At 35.8% G+C, this 20504-nt stretch overlaps 3 protein-coding genes, 1 long non-coding RNA gene and 2 pseudogenes across 5 annotated transcripts in view; 3 read left to right on the plus strand and 3 right to left on the minus strand.

Annotated features, from left to right (window-relative positions):
* LOC143470251 (uncharacterized) overlaps positions 1-20504 on the minus strand; it is an 80445-nt gene that overhangs the window by 6924 nt on the left and 53017 nt on the right. The gene's annotated exons all lie outside the window — the stretch shown is intronic.
* On the minus strand, positions 4748-6014 carry LOC143470586 (glutathione S-transferase Mu 4 pseudogene; annotated as a pseudogene).
* LOC143470941 (uncharacterized) lies at positions 7776-8611 on the plus strand. The gene has a single exon (XM_076969240.1). It carries the CDS (start codon positions 7813-7815, stop codon positions 8494-8496), a length of 684 nt encoding a protein of 227 aa, XP_076825355.1. The 5' UTR covers positions 7776-7812; the 3' UTR covers positions 8497-8611.
* LOC143471161 (glutathione S-transferase Mu 1 pseudogene) lies at positions 10865-12422 on the plus strand (annotated as a pseudogene).
* LOC143470973 (uncharacterized) lies at positions 15982-17221 on the plus strand. The gene is made up of 3 exons (XR_013119455.1): positions 15982-16139; positions 16348-16415; positions 16519-17221. It is a non-coding gene; the product is annotated as an uncharacterized LOC143470973 (long non-coding RNA).
* On the minus strand, positions 16958-19838 carry LOC143470972 (uncharacterized). The gene is made up of 5 exons (XM_076969271.1): positions 19415-19838; positions 19144-19252; positions 18893-18994; positions 18684-18802; positions 16958-18173 (listed from the first exon to the last, which is right to left on the minus strand). The coding sequence occupies exons 1-5, from the start codon at positions 19446-19448 to the stop codon at positions 18154-18156; spliced, it is 384 nt and encodes a 127-aa protein (XP_076825386.1). The 5' UTR covers positions 19449-19838; the 3' UTR covers positions 16958-18153.

The raw sequence follows: 20504 nt of genomic DNA on the forward strand, positions 1-20504 counted from the left end.
AAAGAATATGATATTATTGGGATTGTGCACTTTCATAAAACTCGTGGCAACATACATCAAAACAGATAAATGACTGACTACTATTTGTGTAACTTTTATAACCAAAGGAATGCATTTAGTAATGCCATTATCACTATGTTTCACACACACACACACACACACCTTGCACAAGAGGTTGACTAGAACCTGGTTGTTCTGAGTCCTCTGTATTGTTAGTTCTGAGAGAGAATAGAGAGAAAAACATAAATATTAGCATAACATAATCATGTCAGCAGTCTCCACAAAACCACCAGAGAGATATAACGCTAAAGAGAGTCAGTTGTTAATGCAAATAAACAATTCAAAAAGATAATAATTAAGATAGTGTACAGTGTACATTTGATTGCAAAAAAAAAATGAAATTTAGACTTTAAAAAGTAGCTTTGTTTGCATTCAAGACAAATACCTAATGGCTAAACAAGTTCTGCAAAACTCCCAGCTATATCATAATACTCTGTAATAACAAGAACAATCAGATTGGCAAATCTTTATCCGCATTTTTCTACCAGGAAATGAACACCTTCGTCAACATCTCAACGAAAACAATATTTTATAGAAACCAATTCCAGATTACTCTTAAATAACATGTAGCTCACCTCCTGGTTGGCCAACATTTCCATAGACTTCTCCACCAGGATTATGAACATCCCCGCCAACATTCTCAAAGTGCATGTTGCGCCTTTTATCTTGAAACTGAGTCTGCTGTACGAATTGTGGTGCATAAGTTAGGTGGATAGTTCCTGCAGCTAATGCAATGAATAAAGACAAATTTAGACCTTTAGATATACATATTTAACAGAATGTCAAGAAGACTGTGACGTTACATCTTGACTTACCACCAGATGATGCAACTTCTCTTACAATCTGAGCAACTTCTTCTCCAGCAAGAGCAAGTTGTTGACTTCCTACATCCTCAGTTCTTGCCACAGGTTGACTTCCTTCATCTTGAAGATCCATCTCTTGCAATCTCTCTTCAACTTAATGTTTTTAAGAAAATTAATTTTTAAAGTTAGTTATTTAATTAATTAACTAATTTTTTAAAACAATTAATAATTTAATCAGCTGCTTTCTGTAGCAGTGTTTGGAGGTGGTTGTTTGTATAATTGCTTCGCAGATTATTTCATGTGTGGTCATAAAATATAACATGCTATTACGTGCACTAATTCATATATCTTACGTATAATAAGACAAAGAGATGTTTGAATAAAAAGCTTGCCAAATTTCAGCTGTATATGAACCTCAATTAAAATTTGTTTTGTGAGGCAATCAAAAATAGAGAAAAAAATGAAATTTTCGCACCAAACTTTAAAACACACAAAAACAGGTCAGCAGCGATTTAAAAATATTAAAACTTAAAAGCAAAAAGAAATCAAACATATCTGCAATTTAATTTTTTCACTTTAATTATAAACATTGACGCCGTTGAGCATAAAACATTAACCTAATGCAAACGAGCTTGCCACCATGTTAACCGGCAGTTATAAGCTAATTACCATGACGATATTGTTTTGCTTGCGCTGCATCTATGGGTTGCGATTGAAAATCTCCTGGTTCTTCTTCTTGGTCCATTCTCTCATATTCCAAGTATTTTCATAGAAGGCACTTCAACCAAGATGCTACATATTTGGAAAATATTATTACATCTGTAACATGTTCATCAGTTTATCACGAATGTCAAAACTTATATAATGCAGGGTGCGCCAAAGATCTGGTCAAAAATGACCAAATAATGCAGTCTGGTTTGAACATCTTTGGCGTAACTCACATCCATGGAGAAAAGTGGTAGCTGCACGCACAAGGTTTAATGTGCACCACCTAATTTTTATCTTCTCGCCGATTTATAATAAATGAACTAAAAAAATAGTTCTTTGAACGCTAATATATAGTAAGTAAACAAAGAATTGAGACTTCGGTGCACGCCAAAATTTACATCTGTGTATGCACAATTTTTTGACAAAAATTTCCATACTTTCCAGTCGGGACTCACGTGAATGGATGATATTAAACATTTTTTGCACATATTCTTTCGGCCTTTTACCTGCTATAATTATATCTTTATTTCATGGTTTGCGCTAAGCATTTTTGTAAAAAAGAATCTTGCACATAGGCTGCACTCACAAAAATAGTTGATAAATTTGCCTGGCGAGGTTAGTCTAGGCTTGCAGTTCTTAACCTTTTTCATCTGCTTTCCAATTTATGCCAACTACCAAACCCAAATTTCCCCCTTGGGGCAATTGGACAGTGGCTACACTGCCAAATAGGTAATAAATAGAAGGTAACATATAACATGTGTTTATTTACAACAAAATTTCTTTCTAGAGTATGATTTTTGTTTAAAAAAGATATAAAGCTGTTAATTATTTCCCATCTGAACTTGCAAAATTTCCCACAGGTTAAAGCTGTAGCGGTTATTGAAGCTGTAGCGGCCTGGGTTGTATTTTTAATACCATTACATCATTTCTTGCAAATGTGTTTTTTAGTTATTGACTGAAGTTTATGAAATTGCTTTCTGATAAACACTTCAACTGTAGATTGATATTTGAAAACTTGCTCTGAATAACTTCGTGTGAACACTCCTTTCAGTAGAATCCTACGTTGTTTTCCAGCATCTGTGCTGATAAGAAGTCTTTATTGGAAATGCCCGCTTCTTAACTTTAACACTGATAAATAATTATTTATCCATGTCTCAGTGTGTCAGCTTTAGCTATATATGTATTTCATATTGTCAACACATTGTTTTCGTCGCTGCACCCGCTACGACCTGCACCTGTTTGGAAATACGGCGTTTTTCTTGTCAAACATATTAACTCCCGTTGCTTTCACGTTATATAAGCTCGCACTTCTACCAGCGACAGCGAGCAGAGTTAGCCGAGTGAATCATCAAAATCAACAGATGAGTTGTCTAAGCTAGCCATGGTGATTGCAACTCAATAGACATCTTATAAGCAGTAGTATTACTTATATTCTTCGTTATTCGTAATGATGAGGAAGTGTACAGCACCTATAATAAGCACCTTTTCTTGTAAGCTATTTCTGTTGTAATATTAAAACCTTACGGCTGACAAAAGGTTAGAGTATTCTAACCGCATGCAACAATAGAGTCAGATAATTCAACAGGTAAATGAAGTGAAGACACCCTTATAAGTTAAGATAAGTCGAAGTGCTCGTTAAAGCGAAGTGAATAACTTTAAACCAAGTCGTTTTACGTTGAATAGTAAGAGCCCTTGTATCTACAAAGGTTTAAAAGAGACCACAAATATTTTCGTTAGTTAGGATATGTTCATCAAAGAGTTTAAACAAGAACAATAGAGCAACAATCATCACGCCTTCGGAGCCTCAATAGGCTAGAAAACTGAGAAACCGCATTGGGGAGTTTACCGAAATATTTTTCCTTTTCATCAGATACATCGACATCAAACTTGCAAGAAACAAACTTTTTTAATATAATCTTAACCAACAGTTCATATGTTTTATCTTATGTTAAACATTTTGAATCAACTTTTACATAAAACAAACCGTAGTGTATCGCGTAATTTTCTGGCATACACTTTTGGCAATGGTGATTGCAATGGTGATGGCATTAGTCGTTGGCGATTACGTAATCATTGGCCACAGCTGCTTCCTCGTGTTGATGTGACAATAGAGTCGTATCCATGGATCGGGATTGGCGTTATACAGGTGATTGGTCGTATAGTTACCATTCCTGAGAGTTAAATCAAAATTAATTAAACCACGATTTGCATTATCATGTCACTATGGTAACGTCTTTTATGTCGAATATGTTCAAATTGCTGAACTAAAATTGTTAAACCAAATTAAAACATGTCGTGAAAAGTGCCTTGTTCCTCCATTTTTTTAATTGCGCTTTGCCATTTATTTTATATGTTATATAAACTGTATATTGTTTGTATGTATATTGTTTATAATTATATACACTGTTTATACTCTGTTTATGCTTCTGTTTATTTATTGTTTGTTGTTGTTGTGTCGTTGAATGAAAAAAAAAGCAGTGCCTTGTTCCTCGTCATACCAATTCCAAACTTTGTCTTGTGCTGTAAATAGTCAATATATAGCGAATATATGTTCGAACTTTAGACTGAGAAGCACGCAAATTCTGCAGTCAGAAGGAGTCTAGCGACAAATGTTCAAATTAAGACTGTTAATTTTACGTATGGTTTAGTCAGACTCGGGCGCTTTCATCGAACCTTAACCGAAGAAACATTGTTTTCGAGATATTTTTTTAGTTTTGAATTTTTTTGAATGTTAAGTTTCCAATCTTGCAAGCTTTTCCTGAACCCGATGGCAACCTCCAAGGTTTTTGAGCTCTGAACTTATATACTCTGGGTTATGTGGCATTTTTTATGTTAACAAACCCCAAACAAAAGAAGTTGCTACTCTGAACTACGAGGTGGCGAAATGTTTTTTTTTGAATCATTTCGTCCGAGCAAGACTTTCTTCTGTTAAGTGAAAGTTGTGAAGAATGCTGCAGAGAGATAAGTAAAACTGATAAGTTATAATAGGTTATACAGTATTATAAGTTAAGTTATACTACTCGGTTCTGTTATAACCTCGTAAAAACGAGTGTCGCCAAAAAGGTGATCAAGGTCTAGCTACAACTATAGCACAACGTAACGTTCAACTTGACGGAGCATTATTGCTAAATAATAATAATAACATTTATAGCTTTAATAACAATATTGCTGATGTCCGCAGCACAGTGGTATGAACTATGCACCATAAAGTCACAACCAAAGTTATAGTTTGCTAAATTAGAAATCTTCACCACATATTGGTAATTCCTTTATATTATGATTCTTTATAAGACACAAAACTGATTGTTATGCTCTCAAAAAAGCGCTTTGTTTGTAAAAAATATCCTACTTTTTTGCGACAGGTTCATCTGCTTAATACTTTTTCTAAAACAGCGACTTAACTTACGTAATAAAGAAATACGACGAAGTAAAACGGTCAAAGGCTTGAAAAATAAGTTATCAGTAATGGCAGGTTATTTATTTAATCATACGTTCTTTTACATTGAAGTTGTTCAACACGTCGAAAAATATTTGTTCCGTTTGCCACATTAATACAAACGTTAGATTTAATATTTGTCTCTATTATTTTTAGTAAAATTTAATGTTTTTCGTTGCAGAAATTTGTTAATTTTCCTTCTTGTATCCCCATTTAGCAACTTGAGCAAATATCGGGTATTCTTTGAACCTCTCGGAGCGACGATATGCTGCTATCTTGTCGAGTGCAAAGAACCTTTCCTTGTATTTCTTCACATTTGGATATTTATCCAAGCAATCCGACTTCATCTCAGTCAACACGTCGAGGCGTTCACAGATCTCGAAATCAACGTAGGTGAGAGTGGCACCGGCCATCCAATCTTTGTCTGAGAGAAACTTCTCAAAAGCTTCCAGTTGCTTGGGAACAGTTTCCTCCAGAAAAATCGTTTTTGCTTCAATGATATCAGGACTAAAGAGCATGCGTACGATTGCAGTCCACAAATCCCTTTCCACCTCTTGTGCCATGTCGCATCTCCTCGTCTCCTCTTCACTCTTCGGAAGAAGTTTACCAAACTTCCTGGCGAGATACTTCATAATCGCCCACTGTTGCGTCATTTTGACGTCACCATCGATGAGATATGGCAAGTTTGGAAACTCCAATCCGAGCTTAAATTTGACGTCAAACCATTGACTTGTGTCTACATTAGGTGGTTCCCCAAACATTTGGTATCTTTTATCTTCGTAATCAACTCCACAATATTCTAAAATCATTCGGATGGATTCACCCAAAGCCCTTATATCCCAACATCCAAGAGTTATTTGGGACATCTTTTGTTAAATTTCTTTACTGAACCACCTATGAATACAGCACCTGTTTTACAACAGAAAGTTTTTCTTTGAAAGTCTATACAAGACGAACACAAGGTAACTAAACTGCCATGACGCTGTGTTATGTCTTGCCAAGTTGAAATGCTAGATACAACGTCTTGACTGTACGCCTCGCCGAAGCTATTCAAGAACATAAAACAGTCACAGAGGCTGTACAGACCCATCAATGGCGTCCGGTTATAGCCCCTGGGGGTTGAAAACTGGCTTTGATAAACAGCAGCCTGGTATTGTTTATGCTGCCTCCTTGTGAACGCTTGAATATCGTGCAATCACATTTCATCAACGCCCTTGGTTATCTTGATGTGGAAGCGTTCAAGCAACCATAACAAGTTATTTTTATCAACTTTTCATGATGTGATCTTGCTTAACCACCTGCTAAAATGTGATACGATTTTTGAGATCAAAGAATCGCCATAAATGTGTCTTTATCAAAAACGCGAAGATATGCTTACTCCTTCTTCATATTGAAGATTACCAAGTAAACTACAGTATAGTATTAGTAGTGCTATTAGTAGTATAGTCAAGTAGTATATATAGGCTATTCCATCATGTATACATACACACATGTTACTCAAATACAAATACGAAAATCGTGCTGCTTTAGAGAACGCAAAACTTTTAGTTGCTAGGTTCCAGGCGTAATACAGTTCTATTATCCCACTGTTGGGTCATTGTACAGTCACCATGAGATGAAGCAGTTCTGCATTCTAATCCAAATTTACGTTTGATATCAAACCGTAGACTTGTATTCACGTCTGGTAGACCTCCAGTAAACTGACTGTTATCTTTGTTGAAGTCTCCATATTAGACTACTTCAGCAATATAACCCACTAAATAATCTTCATACACGATCACTGCACAAAAATACTGAAACTGTTTGCCGCTTGGAAGGGATACCAACGACTTTTACAATATTACGCCTTGCGTTAACTAACTCATAAACTAACGACAACTTGTCTGCTTAACGGAGGAAATGTGTCGACCGGATCGGGTTTCCGCCGGTCACTCACGAAATGGGGATATTTATATTTTCTTTCTGACCACGACAACAAATTGACAACGACTACAGCACTTGTTTCATATCTATCGTGTTGAAATGTTTGGAACCCATTTAGGCAGAGAATAAAATAACAATGTTGTAGCCTACACTCCTACAGATGAAGTTACAGCTGCTCGTTGCCCTCTGGAGAGCCAAGCATTTTACACCGGAAAAGATTAATTGTATTCGTTAAGGTTAGTTAACGTTTCAATAGAAGCAAAATCAAGCAGCACATTCGATCATTCAGTTATGAAATGAGACAAGCAATAATCTTTAAAAAAGGAGCCCAGAGAAGCAGAAAAAAACAAAATTTTTAACGACGATTTTCTGAGTTCATTCATCTCGCGGCTAACTTGTACAGTATATAAGGAGAATAATAGAAGCTATTTAATTCTGATCGGCAATGATTCACAAACATGAAAAACTCAAACATTTAATTATATAGCGTTAAATCTCGTGTTTGTTGTAGTAACGATGGCTACATCTGCGCTGTCCACTGCGCAATGTTACGTCAAAGAGAGTACGAAAATTTCTTTATGATATTGCGACGAAAAGGTGATGATAGATAATAACACCAGGCAGGCTTTGAATTACTTGCAGCCAGGAGTGAAACACCTATATTTTGTGCGTACACCGCAAAAAAATCGTTATATTTCACCAAAAAAAACTGGTTAAAATTTAACGTTGCAGTTCTTTTCAATTTATTATGCACAAACTACCGGTTTTACATGAAAAGAGACGGTTAAATTAAGTTTCGGCTGAAAACTTTAAATTACAAAGTTATTTTTTTTTAAAAACTAAGTTGTAGAGAAGCAAGCCAGATCTGTGCAGCTCATAAAAATGGCCCTCGTAGAACAATCTTTGAATTTGAACACCCGTTACCAATGGAGACATCTGACTGTGCTCGACCATAACCAAGTTAGAGATTTCATCTGGAAATATTATTCTGAGCTCAATCCTTTGCGTCGAATGCTTGGCTTGCACAAAAGCGAGAAAGTAATGGTGATTGATGACGATCGTGTCGCTGCAAAGCTCAGGGAAGGAGTTTGCACTGGAGTCATTGAGAAACGCTCAGGGAAGTTGGCAGCTGTGGCGTTGGATTCGATTTCCTCCGGTTCTGAAGAAGCTTTTCGGTTGAAATGCGTCAGCAAAAGCTCGCAGTATCCACCAAACTTTTACAAGATGCTGGGAATGTTTGACATTGTTCGTCGGTGCAGCCCCAGATTTCTGAAAAATGAGAAGCTATATCAGTTGTCAATGTTTGCGATTCATCCCGATTACAATGGGCTCGGCTTAGCCACGAAGTTGACGCTCAAAGGAGAGGAAAATGCCACGGTTACGGGTTGTAAATATGTGGTTGTAATCAGCACATCAGCTTATATGGAAAAGGTCTTCAACAAACTCGAGTATACCAAGTTTGCTGAAATAAACTACGCTGATTACTTGAACAGATGTGGCGGTGACATGGAGCGTATTGTGCCGCCCCATCTTAAGATGACTTCATTCTACAAGCAGGTTGCTTAGACGCCTTCAGTGCTTTAGCGGACGTTTGACATTTGTACATTGTTACTTAGATGCAAAATATAGACAGATATTTGTTACAAAAAAATGTACATTTAGCCGTAAATTGGTTATAAGTGGATTCCGTTAAGGTGGCTAAACTGGCGAAATCTTTATGACATAAATATATTTGTAGCTATTTATTAACAACAAAAATGCACATTGCAAGACCAAAGTATTAAAGTGAAATGATAAAAAATGCTACAGTACACATCCCAGCAATCATAATTGGGTTTTGATTATTTTTCTAGCACTGCTTTAAGTATAACAAAATATCTAGGCTCCAAATGTTTGGTGGTGCTGTTAATAACTACCATTTCAGGTAGTTTCAAAAACAGTTAATCATTTCAATAAAATTGTAAACGGTTTTTATGTTGCACATAAATATTTAAATACTTCACGAGCGTTTGCACAAAAATTTGTTAATGTTATGCTCTTATGTATGCTATGCAGAGAGAAAGTTACTCAGATTTCTTCGCTCTGTAGTTTTGCATTACTTTAAGCTCAGGAAATGTGTTAAAAGTCTTCGGTTTCCGCATTTGCAAGATTGTTCCGGTTGTTTTTTAGTATAAAACATGCACGTAAACAACGTTTTTACCACGCCTGGCCTATCTTTAATGTGGAGATGTTAAAAGTTATGATCGGGTTAATTATATCTTTCTAAACCTTTTGGTTCGCACAAAATCCAACAATTTGAAAGTAAATCAAATTTTTGGTAAAATCCCTTCTTTCAACTAAGTTAAGTAAGTAACAGAAATTGGATGTTATTATTAAATATTGTTTTAGTTGTTATTAATTGTGTTATTACTTTGTTAATAATTAGTAATAATTGTGTTATCAATTGTGCTTAATCATCAAATTAATTTTAAGAAGTAAGAAATACGATACTCTGCATGATCATAATATCAGCACACAAACCACAAACCACAAGCACCAACAATTACAAGAATTATTATGAGCTTTCGAGAATGTGACACAATCCACTTTGGAAGATTTAGTCTTCGCATTTCCCTCCCCATTTCGCTTGACATAAAAGGCCATTTCTTAAAACGTTCCTACTGTCTGTAAACTGCAATTTTTTTCATTTGTCCATTTATAATACTATATCATGATAATAGTATTTAGAAAGCAATATAGTTTACACTAAAATATTTTTAGGCCTTTACTATGCAGGTGGCGTTTTGGGTAAGTCTCAAAGTTATTTCCTATTACACTACTTCATTTTTCTGTTTCTACCATCCCTGAATGCCTGCAAATAGCAGGTACCAGGGGTGGTCAATTCAAACCAGGGAAAGTTCAAAACAGGAAGATTAAACTCAGGACAGTCCAACGCAAGGACTATCCAATAAGGACAGGTGTTGGCTGGGTCGTCCTGGATTTAACTGACTTGGAATCGCCTCGTTAACATGACGTAGGCCTTGTAGGGTAACTTCATTAACTTCAGGTCGTTCTGTTCTTACGTCACCTTTTTGTCTTTTGTCTTTTTCTTTTACGTTTTTTTCAACTTTTTTTGTTCATTCTTTTACGTCGCCTTCTCTATTCATGTAACAAATGATAGAGACTTTTAATTAACAAAGATGACCAACTTTCACTTATATGGCATGTTTTTTGTAAGCTATACATTTGCCTTGGTCACGTTTTACGTATTTCCAGATAGGCAGCTATTAACTAGTTTGCTAATACGTGCAATTATTCAGCAACTAGTTTCCGTGAAATAATTTACTTGGTCCTGTATGTGCAATTCTTTTCCGGGCGAATTTCTCACGCAATCAGTCTTACTGTCTGACATGACTCTTCCCTATATATAGCAGTGTGATTAGCAATAGACAAGCATAGCACGAAGTCGTATACCGCCCAAGATATCTTGCAAACAGCTCGCAAATCGGAATTTACATCGATATAATGACGATAATGACAATTTACTAATTTCAATGTTTAAAGAATGTTGGTCCGCCTTTAGCTTACAAGTTCGACATAAAACAAGGATTTTTGAACTGCAAGTGTTGTTCAGATTTGACTCACTTTTGCAAAGATGGTTTGGCAATTTTATAAGGACTTTTTCACCGCCTGGTTGAGCGCAGGTAAAGATGAAAGCGAACTGGTAAGTGATAGGAAAGACAAACAATGGTTCAGCAAAAGCGTAACCACATTCTTTTATTCTTTCAAATAAAACTTGCTGACGCTCTTCGCTCGTTCGTTGTTTCTGCCGTGGTGCCAGTTAAATTGTTTCGTTTGACAAAAGGTGTTGTTAGGTTGAGCGTGCAGTTGGTCTAGGCGTTTCTAATTTATGAAACTGCAACAAATTTCTGCGTCATTTTTATGTAAAGTATTAAACATAGCGTTTTGCTGCAATTGTTTTAAGTTCAAAATCACATCGTACGGCCACAGGTGGATTAGCATAAGATAGTTCAACGTAAAATGTCGAAAATAACTGTTGGTTACTGGGATATCAGGGCTCTGGCGGAACCCATCCGAATGATTTTGGAATATTGCGGAGCTGATTACGAAGACAAAAGATATCAACTAAGGGGGGAACCACCTAATATAGATAGAAGTGATTGGCTTGACGTCAAGTTTAAACTCGGATTGGAATTTCCAAATTTACCTTATCTTATCGATGGTGACGTCAAGATGACACAACAATGGGCGATTATGAAGTATCTTGCTAGAAAGTACGGAAATCTCATCCCAAAGACTGAAGAAGAGACGAGGAGATGCGACATGGCACAAGAAGATATTCGAGATTTCGGTTCCGCTTTCATACGATTGATCTCCACTCCTGGAACCTTTGAGGATGCAAAAAAGACTTTCCTGGAGGAAACTGTTCCTAAACATCTCGATGCCTTCGAGAAATTTCTCTCAGACAAAGATTGGATGGCCGGTGCCACTCTCACCTACGTTGATTTCGAGATCTGTGAACGCCTCGACGTGTTGACTGAGATGAAATCGGATTGCTTGGATAAATATCCGAATGTGAAGAAGTACAAGGAAAGTTTCTTTGCACTCGACAAGATAGCAGCATATCGTAGTTCTGAGAGATTCAAGGAATACCCGATATTTGTCAAAATCGCCAGGTGGGGATACAAGAAAGAAAATTGATTAAATTGATTTGCGCAAACACGCTTTACAGTGACCTATACCAATGACAATTAATACGGACAAAAGATTACAGCATAATTGACAAGCTTCAAATCGCATCTTTTACAGTTAATATTGATCCATGCTAATGAAACTTTAATACAATAATTAAAGCAACTGAGGGTGTTGATTTTTGGTCGGTATAAAATTTAACATAAAAGCGAGCTTTGTCAAAAATAAAAAGCGATTATTTACCAAGGAGAGTTTTCGATTTTGGCGATATCTTTGTTAGAAACTTTCATAACACCTTTCATAATCAGGACAAAATTCTGTTTTTTAATCATCAGTACATTGTGATCATTACAAGAAACATATTTTGACGATGAAGCGGTAATATCAGGCTACTCTTTGTGCATGTAACACTGTATAATGTACTTGTGAGAATAACAAGATATTATACTGTTTTGTTTACGGAAATCGCCTTCATGAAACGCGATATAAAAATGTTGACGAGCTTCTGGTTTTGCAAATCTGCTCAAAGAAGCTAAATCATTGTTTGTCAATGACATGCTATTTCCTGCTCATTGTTTTTGATTGAATGTTGTATCGCCTGTTAATTACTTTGTGTCTATTGTTTTAAATTCGTGACGTAGCTGTTGTGCATGCCTATATTACGTGAGTTAGTCACAGTCATTCATTCAATTCGTGTATTAAGAAAATAGCACAGCAGCATTTTGCTGTAGCTGCTGTGCCAATGTTTTATCTAAATGTATTCGTTCAAAGAAGCTTCAATATAATCAGTATATACAGTTGTCATTCTTGTGAAACTACTGTTGAATTCAATTTGAAGAATTTCAATATCAAGTTAGACAGTTTTGTTGTCACCTTCGTAAGACAATAATTCGTTAAGGTGAACAAATAAGTCTAAGGTTGAAAAAGCAGACAACGACCTTATGAGACTCATATACCATCGAGCGCAATAAACAATTTGACAACCTAACATTGTAGTGAAGTGGATCAACCGTACAGGTTAAGGTCTAATATACAACCATTTCATTACATAATCTATGTCGATGTAATACTGCTGTATAATATACTTTATAATACTTTATGTAATACTAGAACAAAATATTAAAAAAATATATAGTAGTGCTACATTGTTGTGATAGTGACAGTGTGGCCGCTTTTTTCGTTACTAATTTACTTTACAAATTTCTCGCTTCAAATTATTGGGTATTCGTTGCTTTGGATCAAGTTTGCTTATCTGTAATATATAGATGCAGTTACAGCATCTAATAAACTTTAGACTAGACTTTAGACTTATCTGTAATATATATATCTGCATATCTATCTATCAACATATCTGCAGTTGCAGCATTTAAAAAACTTTTGAATAAATACTTCGGCGAAAATTTCTAAACTTTGGAAATTCATCGAGAGTTTTCATTGGATGATCGGAGATGAAATGACCTACGTCGAATTCTACTTCTGCGAGGTGTTTGACGTCATCCAATTAATGACGTCAGATTGCTCAGAAAAGCAGCGAGGCATTAAAAAGTAGGCCAACGTGCAGAGATTCTTCACCCTAAAAGAGATCATAGCTAATAGCCTGAAACAGGTTGTTTTAAGAAATATGACTCATCCTTTCAAGAAGGGAATGGCAAGGTCACGTGCCACTTCTTCGTACATGTCACAACTTCGAATCTCCTCTTCAGTCTTCGGGCAAAGTGTTGCATGTTTCCGAGCAAGAAATTTCATAATCACCCAAGTCTGCGTCATTCTGACATCACTGTCCATGATGTAAGGTATGTTTGGAAAATCCAGATTCATATTGGGTTTTACGTCAAACCAAGAATTCTTTTCAACATATCTTTTATCCTCATATTCAACACCAAGGTACTCTAGCATGTAACTAACGTATTGACTGTCCCAGACCTCTGATATCCCAGTAACCAAGAATCAGTTTTGTCATGTTGTCAAAAACCTAAACCTTTTCTATGATAATATTTATAAGCTTATATGACCTAACGAAAAGACGGGATTAGCAATGTATAAAATATGACCAAAAGCTGAGCTGCTATAAAATAAAATCTTAAAGTCGAATGTCAACGGTGCTGAAATACCGTGCTAGTATTTTCTACGTCGCTTTATTCAAACCTATAGAAATTAAACGAATTCGTTTATGATTAGAAATGGATGAATGACCAACTTTTACTCCGTCACTACCTATTCTGTACATTCGTGAATATTTTGCTGGAATACTCCACCTATAAGTTTAGTGAATACATATCTTTTTCTGTCAGCCTCTTGTACAAAATTCTTAAACTTCGTTTTCGTTTCTACATTTATCTAAATTTATTCGCGCATTTGCTTGCTGCTGTTTGCTGATATCTTACAAACAGGTAATTTTACAAAATCCTCATTTTACCGGGTTTGGCCTACAATGACTTTTCAAAAGTAAATTCAACTAAACAACTTGCTAGTATAGCAAGCATAGCTGCTAGCATAGCATAGTATTATGCAGCGGATTGATATAGTTATATTTATATAGATATATTTATAGCGTTATGCAGCGTGGTTGGCAACGGATTGATTTAGTTCGTTGTTGTGAAACGCAAAAAAACTTTCAATCGTCGCAAAGTAAATAAAAAATCTATCACGTTGGTTTTGTTGTCGTCAGCCGCTAAATTAAGTTTTTTCTCAAGGCCTTCGTAAGCTAACTGTTTATTCCAGACTATCAACAACAACATAAAAATCACATTTTTTCGGATATTTGACTACGCACTGACATTGATGGTTGACGGTGACATCTAAATCTAATTCCTGTTGTTCGCCATATTCGGGGAAAGCTACAGACTTGCCAATGTTTTATTGCAAACACTTCAGCTTGAAGTTTCAAGAACTAGTTAGCTTTGAAGTGGGGTTCACTCTTCATTCAAGTGTGTTGTTGTATGACAATGACAGTTGCTGTTACAGGCTTAAACACATGAAGAAAATAAATCATATTTCAGTTTTCTGCTTTAAACCATCAGCAAACGACAAGCACAAAGTAGTAGTGTGCATTTCTTTCAACGGAAATACTATTTTACAAGTTTGGAAAATTCTAACATGACTTGGAAACACTGAAATTTATGATTACAATATTTAAAGAATTATTGAATGGGTTTGGTTATGTCTACATCAATGATCGAATTCTTAACTGAATATAAAACGAAATTGTTCGAATCTAAAAATTTGCATTAATTTGATTGATTTGTTTTAATGATTGTGAAGCGAGATTTCAAAAACGTTTTCATAACGAGATTGCCTTTAGACAGAGACTGCGGTAAAAGTAAGACAGCAGCAATAATATGTTTAAAGCAAGCAATAAACAGGATTGGAAATGCAAACAGTTTGTTTCTTCTGCAAATTATTTGCAAATACACAAGCAGCGCTATTGTAACTTAATGTACGACTACTTATTACTTATTGTTGTCATTTCTGTTCACGTAGCCATTTGATCTGTGTATGTTGAAACCTGTCATATTTTTGTTCTAAAAGCATCATGTATTCGATAGCAATAACATTTTGTTTTGTACATCACTGTCAATGTATCACCTAATAAAGAAGATTCCATCATGCAGCGAGCAGCAATGACGTATATCCAGAGACCAACATCGGTGCGCAATTGTGCTGCACATTACTGGGCTCGACATCAACGCTCAGCATTGTTACCATGGCCACAAGAAACCGGGCTTCTGCCTGAGATATAAAAGTTATCAAAGACGCAGTTGAAACCCGTATTCCACGCACACATGGATTATTTTATGTAAATTTGAAAACGGTTTGCTTTTATATGAGGGAAACTACCTAAATTTTTAAATAAATGAGAGTAAAATCGATAATATTGTATGTCTATGTCTATCATGCAACTAAAATGCAACAAATCGGCATAAGGGTTAACTGTGTGCAAAGAGATTTAAACACATGAGTAGAAACTTCTCCTTTGCGCATGACGTCATGTTTGTTTCTTTTATTCTCTTGGAGCATATTCTACTTTCTCCACGGTCACGGTTCACTACATAACAATAAACATGCAGACGACGACAATGATTTTCAGATCTGTTTGCTGCTGGAACAGATTAGTCTTATTATTAGGGTGCAGTTTTTGGGATCCAATAGGTGTTAACTTTAATTGAAATTAATTAATGAAATCAGGTGAGAGTTTTAGGTTCAGCAATTAACTTATTTTCAGTTCCTTGAACTGATAATGCTGCTGTTTTGTATCAAGGCATGGCTTAGCCTACTTGAGTTGCGCGGGAAGATTTTTTCGTTCACCACATTTATCTTCGACCAGGCAATTAGCAACTAAACTCATTAATCATTAGCATAGGCCTTATGTTGCAGGTGTTGTGTCATTAAAATAGGCTACTGAAAGTCTGATTTCAGATCTTGTTATTGTGGTGCAGTTGTTGGGATCTAATGGATGTCAACTTGAAGTTAATTATTGAAATAGATTGTGACCCAGAAGACGATGCAGCAAACTTCATGTAAGATACGATATGCCTATTAATCAATTAGCCAACTGCTGTTGAGCTTGTCCTGTATGGCGGTCACCCAGAGTGTACGTTCTCGCCAATTTATAATAAACAGCCAAGCAAAACAACAAATTAATGTAAGTCGTAACGAGTATTTGAAGTAATACTGTACTGATATATTGATGTCATTTAATCTGATAATGAAAATATTTATTTGCAGATGTGGACAATGTTTGCATAACTGCACAAGTAATGAAACTTTGCTGGCTCATCAAAAAACTGCTCACGGTATATTTGTTTTTTGTTTGAAACTTATTTCATTTTGAGCTCTATCATTGGCAGATTCCGATTAAAAAAATCAAACAAACTTAATTTTACACTTGTCTTGCAGAATCTTCTTGCAATAATGTTACAAGAGAAAAGCTGATGGAATGGTGGGAAACAGTGGGTGGCGTTAAAACAGATCTAACTGCAGATGCGGTTAACTATTTTATGAAGCTATTTTCTTCGTACAGTTCACCGGATGAACTGTTTCATAAATTCTCCTGTGATGGAATTACGTGCATCCCATCACTATTTTTCTTGCCAAGAAAATTGTCACTATGTTTAACACGAAAATTGTTTGATGTATTTTTATCACACGTTACCACTGTTGCACACAACAAAAAGGGGAAACACTTGACATTACACAAGTTAACCCGAGACGAAGAATTCATAATTCAGTACATAGGTGGTTATATTTTGCAGAAACTCACTAAGCGCTGTATAAATCCGAGAGAAATAGATCTATTGTCTTGTTTAACTGATTATAGTAATGAAACCACTAATAGTTCCTTGATTTCCGCTTTAAATAATAACAATTATGGACATCTTACAGTTCCAGCGAAATCACTAGTGAAATTGTTGATGTATGTAGAAAGTGTCTTTAGGAAACAAGACATAAAGGAGCACATCATGGAAAGTTGCATGTCTTCTTTGAGTGTTTGTAACATAAAAGATATATTTGAAAATCTTGTTTTTGATGAATGTTTGCAAAAATTGTGCATGAAAATATGTAAATTTTACGTGAAGATTAGATGCTATCAAAAAGCCAATCATTTAAATTCAGTACTGCATGTAACCTCAGATCAAAATGTAAGTCTGAGAAAATCATTAAAATGAATGTACATTACATAGTTGTCTTCTTACATGTACTTCGTCAGTTTTAGCTCAAGAAGGATTAAGTGTTACTGTATTGTAAGCAGACTGTCAAAACACTCGAAATCAAGTTATTTTTTTCGCTTCGGCATTGGATCATCGCAAACATCACCATGTTTCCAGTCAATAACGTGATTTACATTTGACCCCTTAAGTGACTTGATATTCTTTTTGCACATTATCACATTTTCAAATTGTGCATATTGGTGAATATCAGGCACTTCATTTCGACGGCCAGTTTGTCTCATATGACCGAAATAGGCCTCCAATGGGTCTTGGTTTAAGCGCTTAGTTAAGACGTATGAACCTTCTGGGCTGTTCTCCAACAAGAATTTCACCAATTCAGCAATGGCCATGGATGTGGAAACTAAACCGTCATAGGTTTGATGGCTCAGAAACTGCTTTGACTGTTCGGAAACGGACCCAGTTAAACTGCTTTTCCATTGTTTTAACTCTGAAAGGAATGTATTAAGCCATTTCAGACGAGGATCATCAATCGTTGTATATGGTTTCAAGTCAGGGTTGTATGAATAATTTAATCTGGTGTTCATGAGGTCAAACCACGCACTCATCTTCATTTCTTCTCCACCACGACTCTTCATTAAACTGGAGACAGTTCCAGAGAGCAATTGTGCGGCATAGCAAACCCGCATTTTTGCGTAACTCTTATGGGAAAAATGGCCATCAGTCAACTTGCAACTTCTCAACTCTGAACTTTCAAATAGGTAGGGAACATGGCAAAAATGCTTCCACAAAATGAAATGTTGATTGTACTTCATCATTCTAGCTCCACCTGGACGGCTGGATCTCACACAGTTACAGGCTGTCTTCAGCAAGTGTGGAGGGTCACTAATCAAATAAATAGGCATTTCTGGCTGATAAATATTAATGCATTTGTAGGGGACGGTCAAATTGGAATTATTGAGCAATTGGAACAATTTTCGATTGCAGGATGCACCATCAGCAACAAGTGCTAAGACTGTAAAATCACATCCGGCCAAGGATTCAACCACTTCCCAGAACATGCTAACCAAGTGAAATGCCTTTGTATTCTTGGTGGCATAAAAAACAATAGGCCGGGAAAAATTGCTGAGGATACTCCTACCATAAAATTGTAGGGCATGTGTGGCAGGAGCTTCATTATTGTATTGTCTGTCGACACCCAGATCAACAAATCCTATTATTCGGTCTGTTGCTGCATTATACACAATATTTTCTTTCACTGTAAACAAAATAAGCAACAGGTTATATCTTGTGCATATACAGTTAATAACTTGTGTCATTGTTTTGTCATAAAGCATGAATAAGAATCTTACACAGTGTGATTAATAGTGTTAAAAATTCCAAGAAAAGTTTCACCTTTCATTTCATCGATTGATATAACGAGAAATCGTTCATGTGATGCTAGACTGAGACTTTTGGATTTCAGTTCTTCTAAAACATTATCTTGAATGCCAGGTGCAGTGCAGTAAACGTTTCTGAAAACAGTACAAAAGTGAGCAAGTGAAACAATTGCTCGTAGTTAGCTTGTAGTAGCCAAATTGCAGAGAACAGAACCCATACGCTACCGATAGTCATTTAGGGTGCGTGAGCTTGGTAGTCGTAAAATGCCACTTTGTCGTAATTCTTCATAGGCGCTTTTACTTTTAGCAGCTAGACTCAAACAGAACCTATAAAGAAAATTGCAAGGGTTGATTTTAGCACGCTTTTACGAAATAAACAAAAATTGAGGTCAACTGAACTTAGTTACTCAGTAGTAGTTCAGTTCTGAACTTAGTAGTTATTCAGTAGTTTATTACTCAAGGAGACCTAAACCTACTTTATTAACTCAGGGTGATATCTTTCCCCATTTCTTTTCATACTATTTAGCTTTTGCTGCTCTTTCCAAAAGATTGAGTAGAAGTTATCAATTTTATCCTCATCTTGAGCTAAAAAAATGTATGATATTAACGTAAACTTCACAAAAACACACGACACAAAAAGACTGAGTTATATGCATTGTGTAGGTGCATCACATTACATTTGTAGCTTCATTAGAATAGTTATAAGTAACATATTCTGGATTACCAGCTTTGTAATCGGTATGATACCTGCTTTAACAATGGCTGTCATGTCATCTGACATAATTTTATCTACCTCCACTTGCACCGTATCATCAGCTAACAGAGTCGAAACCTTAGCTTCTAATTCTCTAATGCTAATAAAGAATTACTTCATAACAACAAGACTATCTTAAATAATACTGTTTTATTTCTATCTTCTGGCATTGCTCAATCTACATATAGTTAAGTGTAAAAAGCACAGCTACTGACACTGACAATCTTGCGAATGAGACTATTACTAATAGGATTACGAAGTGCAATATCACCAAATTTCATTAGCAGTAAAGGTGGAGGTAATTCGAGATGGTAGGTTAAATGTTGGCTGCGCTGATCGTTTTAAAGGTTGATCTTTAACCATATGGTAATAATTTAGCCTTTTCTGGTTGAGCCGTCCCTCTTTTTCATCTACACTACAACAACTCCTGCACTGACCACTTTCCTTGAGAAAAAGTTCACAACTTGCATTTCTAACAACAAGAAATCTGGTTCATTTAACAAGAAAAGTCTCTCCTTCTCCTTTTTTACAAATTTTCTCGAAGGTATCTTAAACAGAGTCACGGCAGGTGACCTGTTGTTGCACATTGGTAAACAGCACAAATTTGCCATTATTTCAGACTATTTAGCTTATTTCAATAACTTAAAGCCTGCAACATAAGACCTGTACTATTGAGTCTTAATCTGTAAAGTTTTTATTCTGCGCGTGGAGCGAAATTTTATGCGCAGATGAAACAATACAATATGACTCGGTCTATCTAAATTTTTCATCCATTCATTTTATTTTTCACCTTAAATGTGGTGAACGAAAAAATCTTCCCGCGCAACTCAAGTAGGCTAAGCCATGCCTTGATACAAAACAGCAGCATTATCAGTTCAAGGAACTGAAAATAAGTTAATTGCTGAACCTAAAACTCTCACCTGATTTCATTAATTAATTTCAATTAAAGTTAACACCTATTGGATCCCAAAAACTGCCCCCTAATAATAAGACTAATCTGTTCCAGCAGCAAACAGATCTGAAAATCATTGTCGTCGTCTGCATGTTTATTGTTATGTAGTGAACCGTGACCGTGGAGAAAGT

This window comes from Clavelina lepadiformis, chromosome 9 (assembly GCF_947623445.1).
Source record: "Clavelina lepadiformis chromosome 9, kaClaLepa1.1, whole genome shotgun sequence".
NCBI lineage: Eukaryota > Metazoa > Chordata > Ascidiacea > Aplousobranchia > Clavelinidae > Clavelina > Clavelina lepadiformis.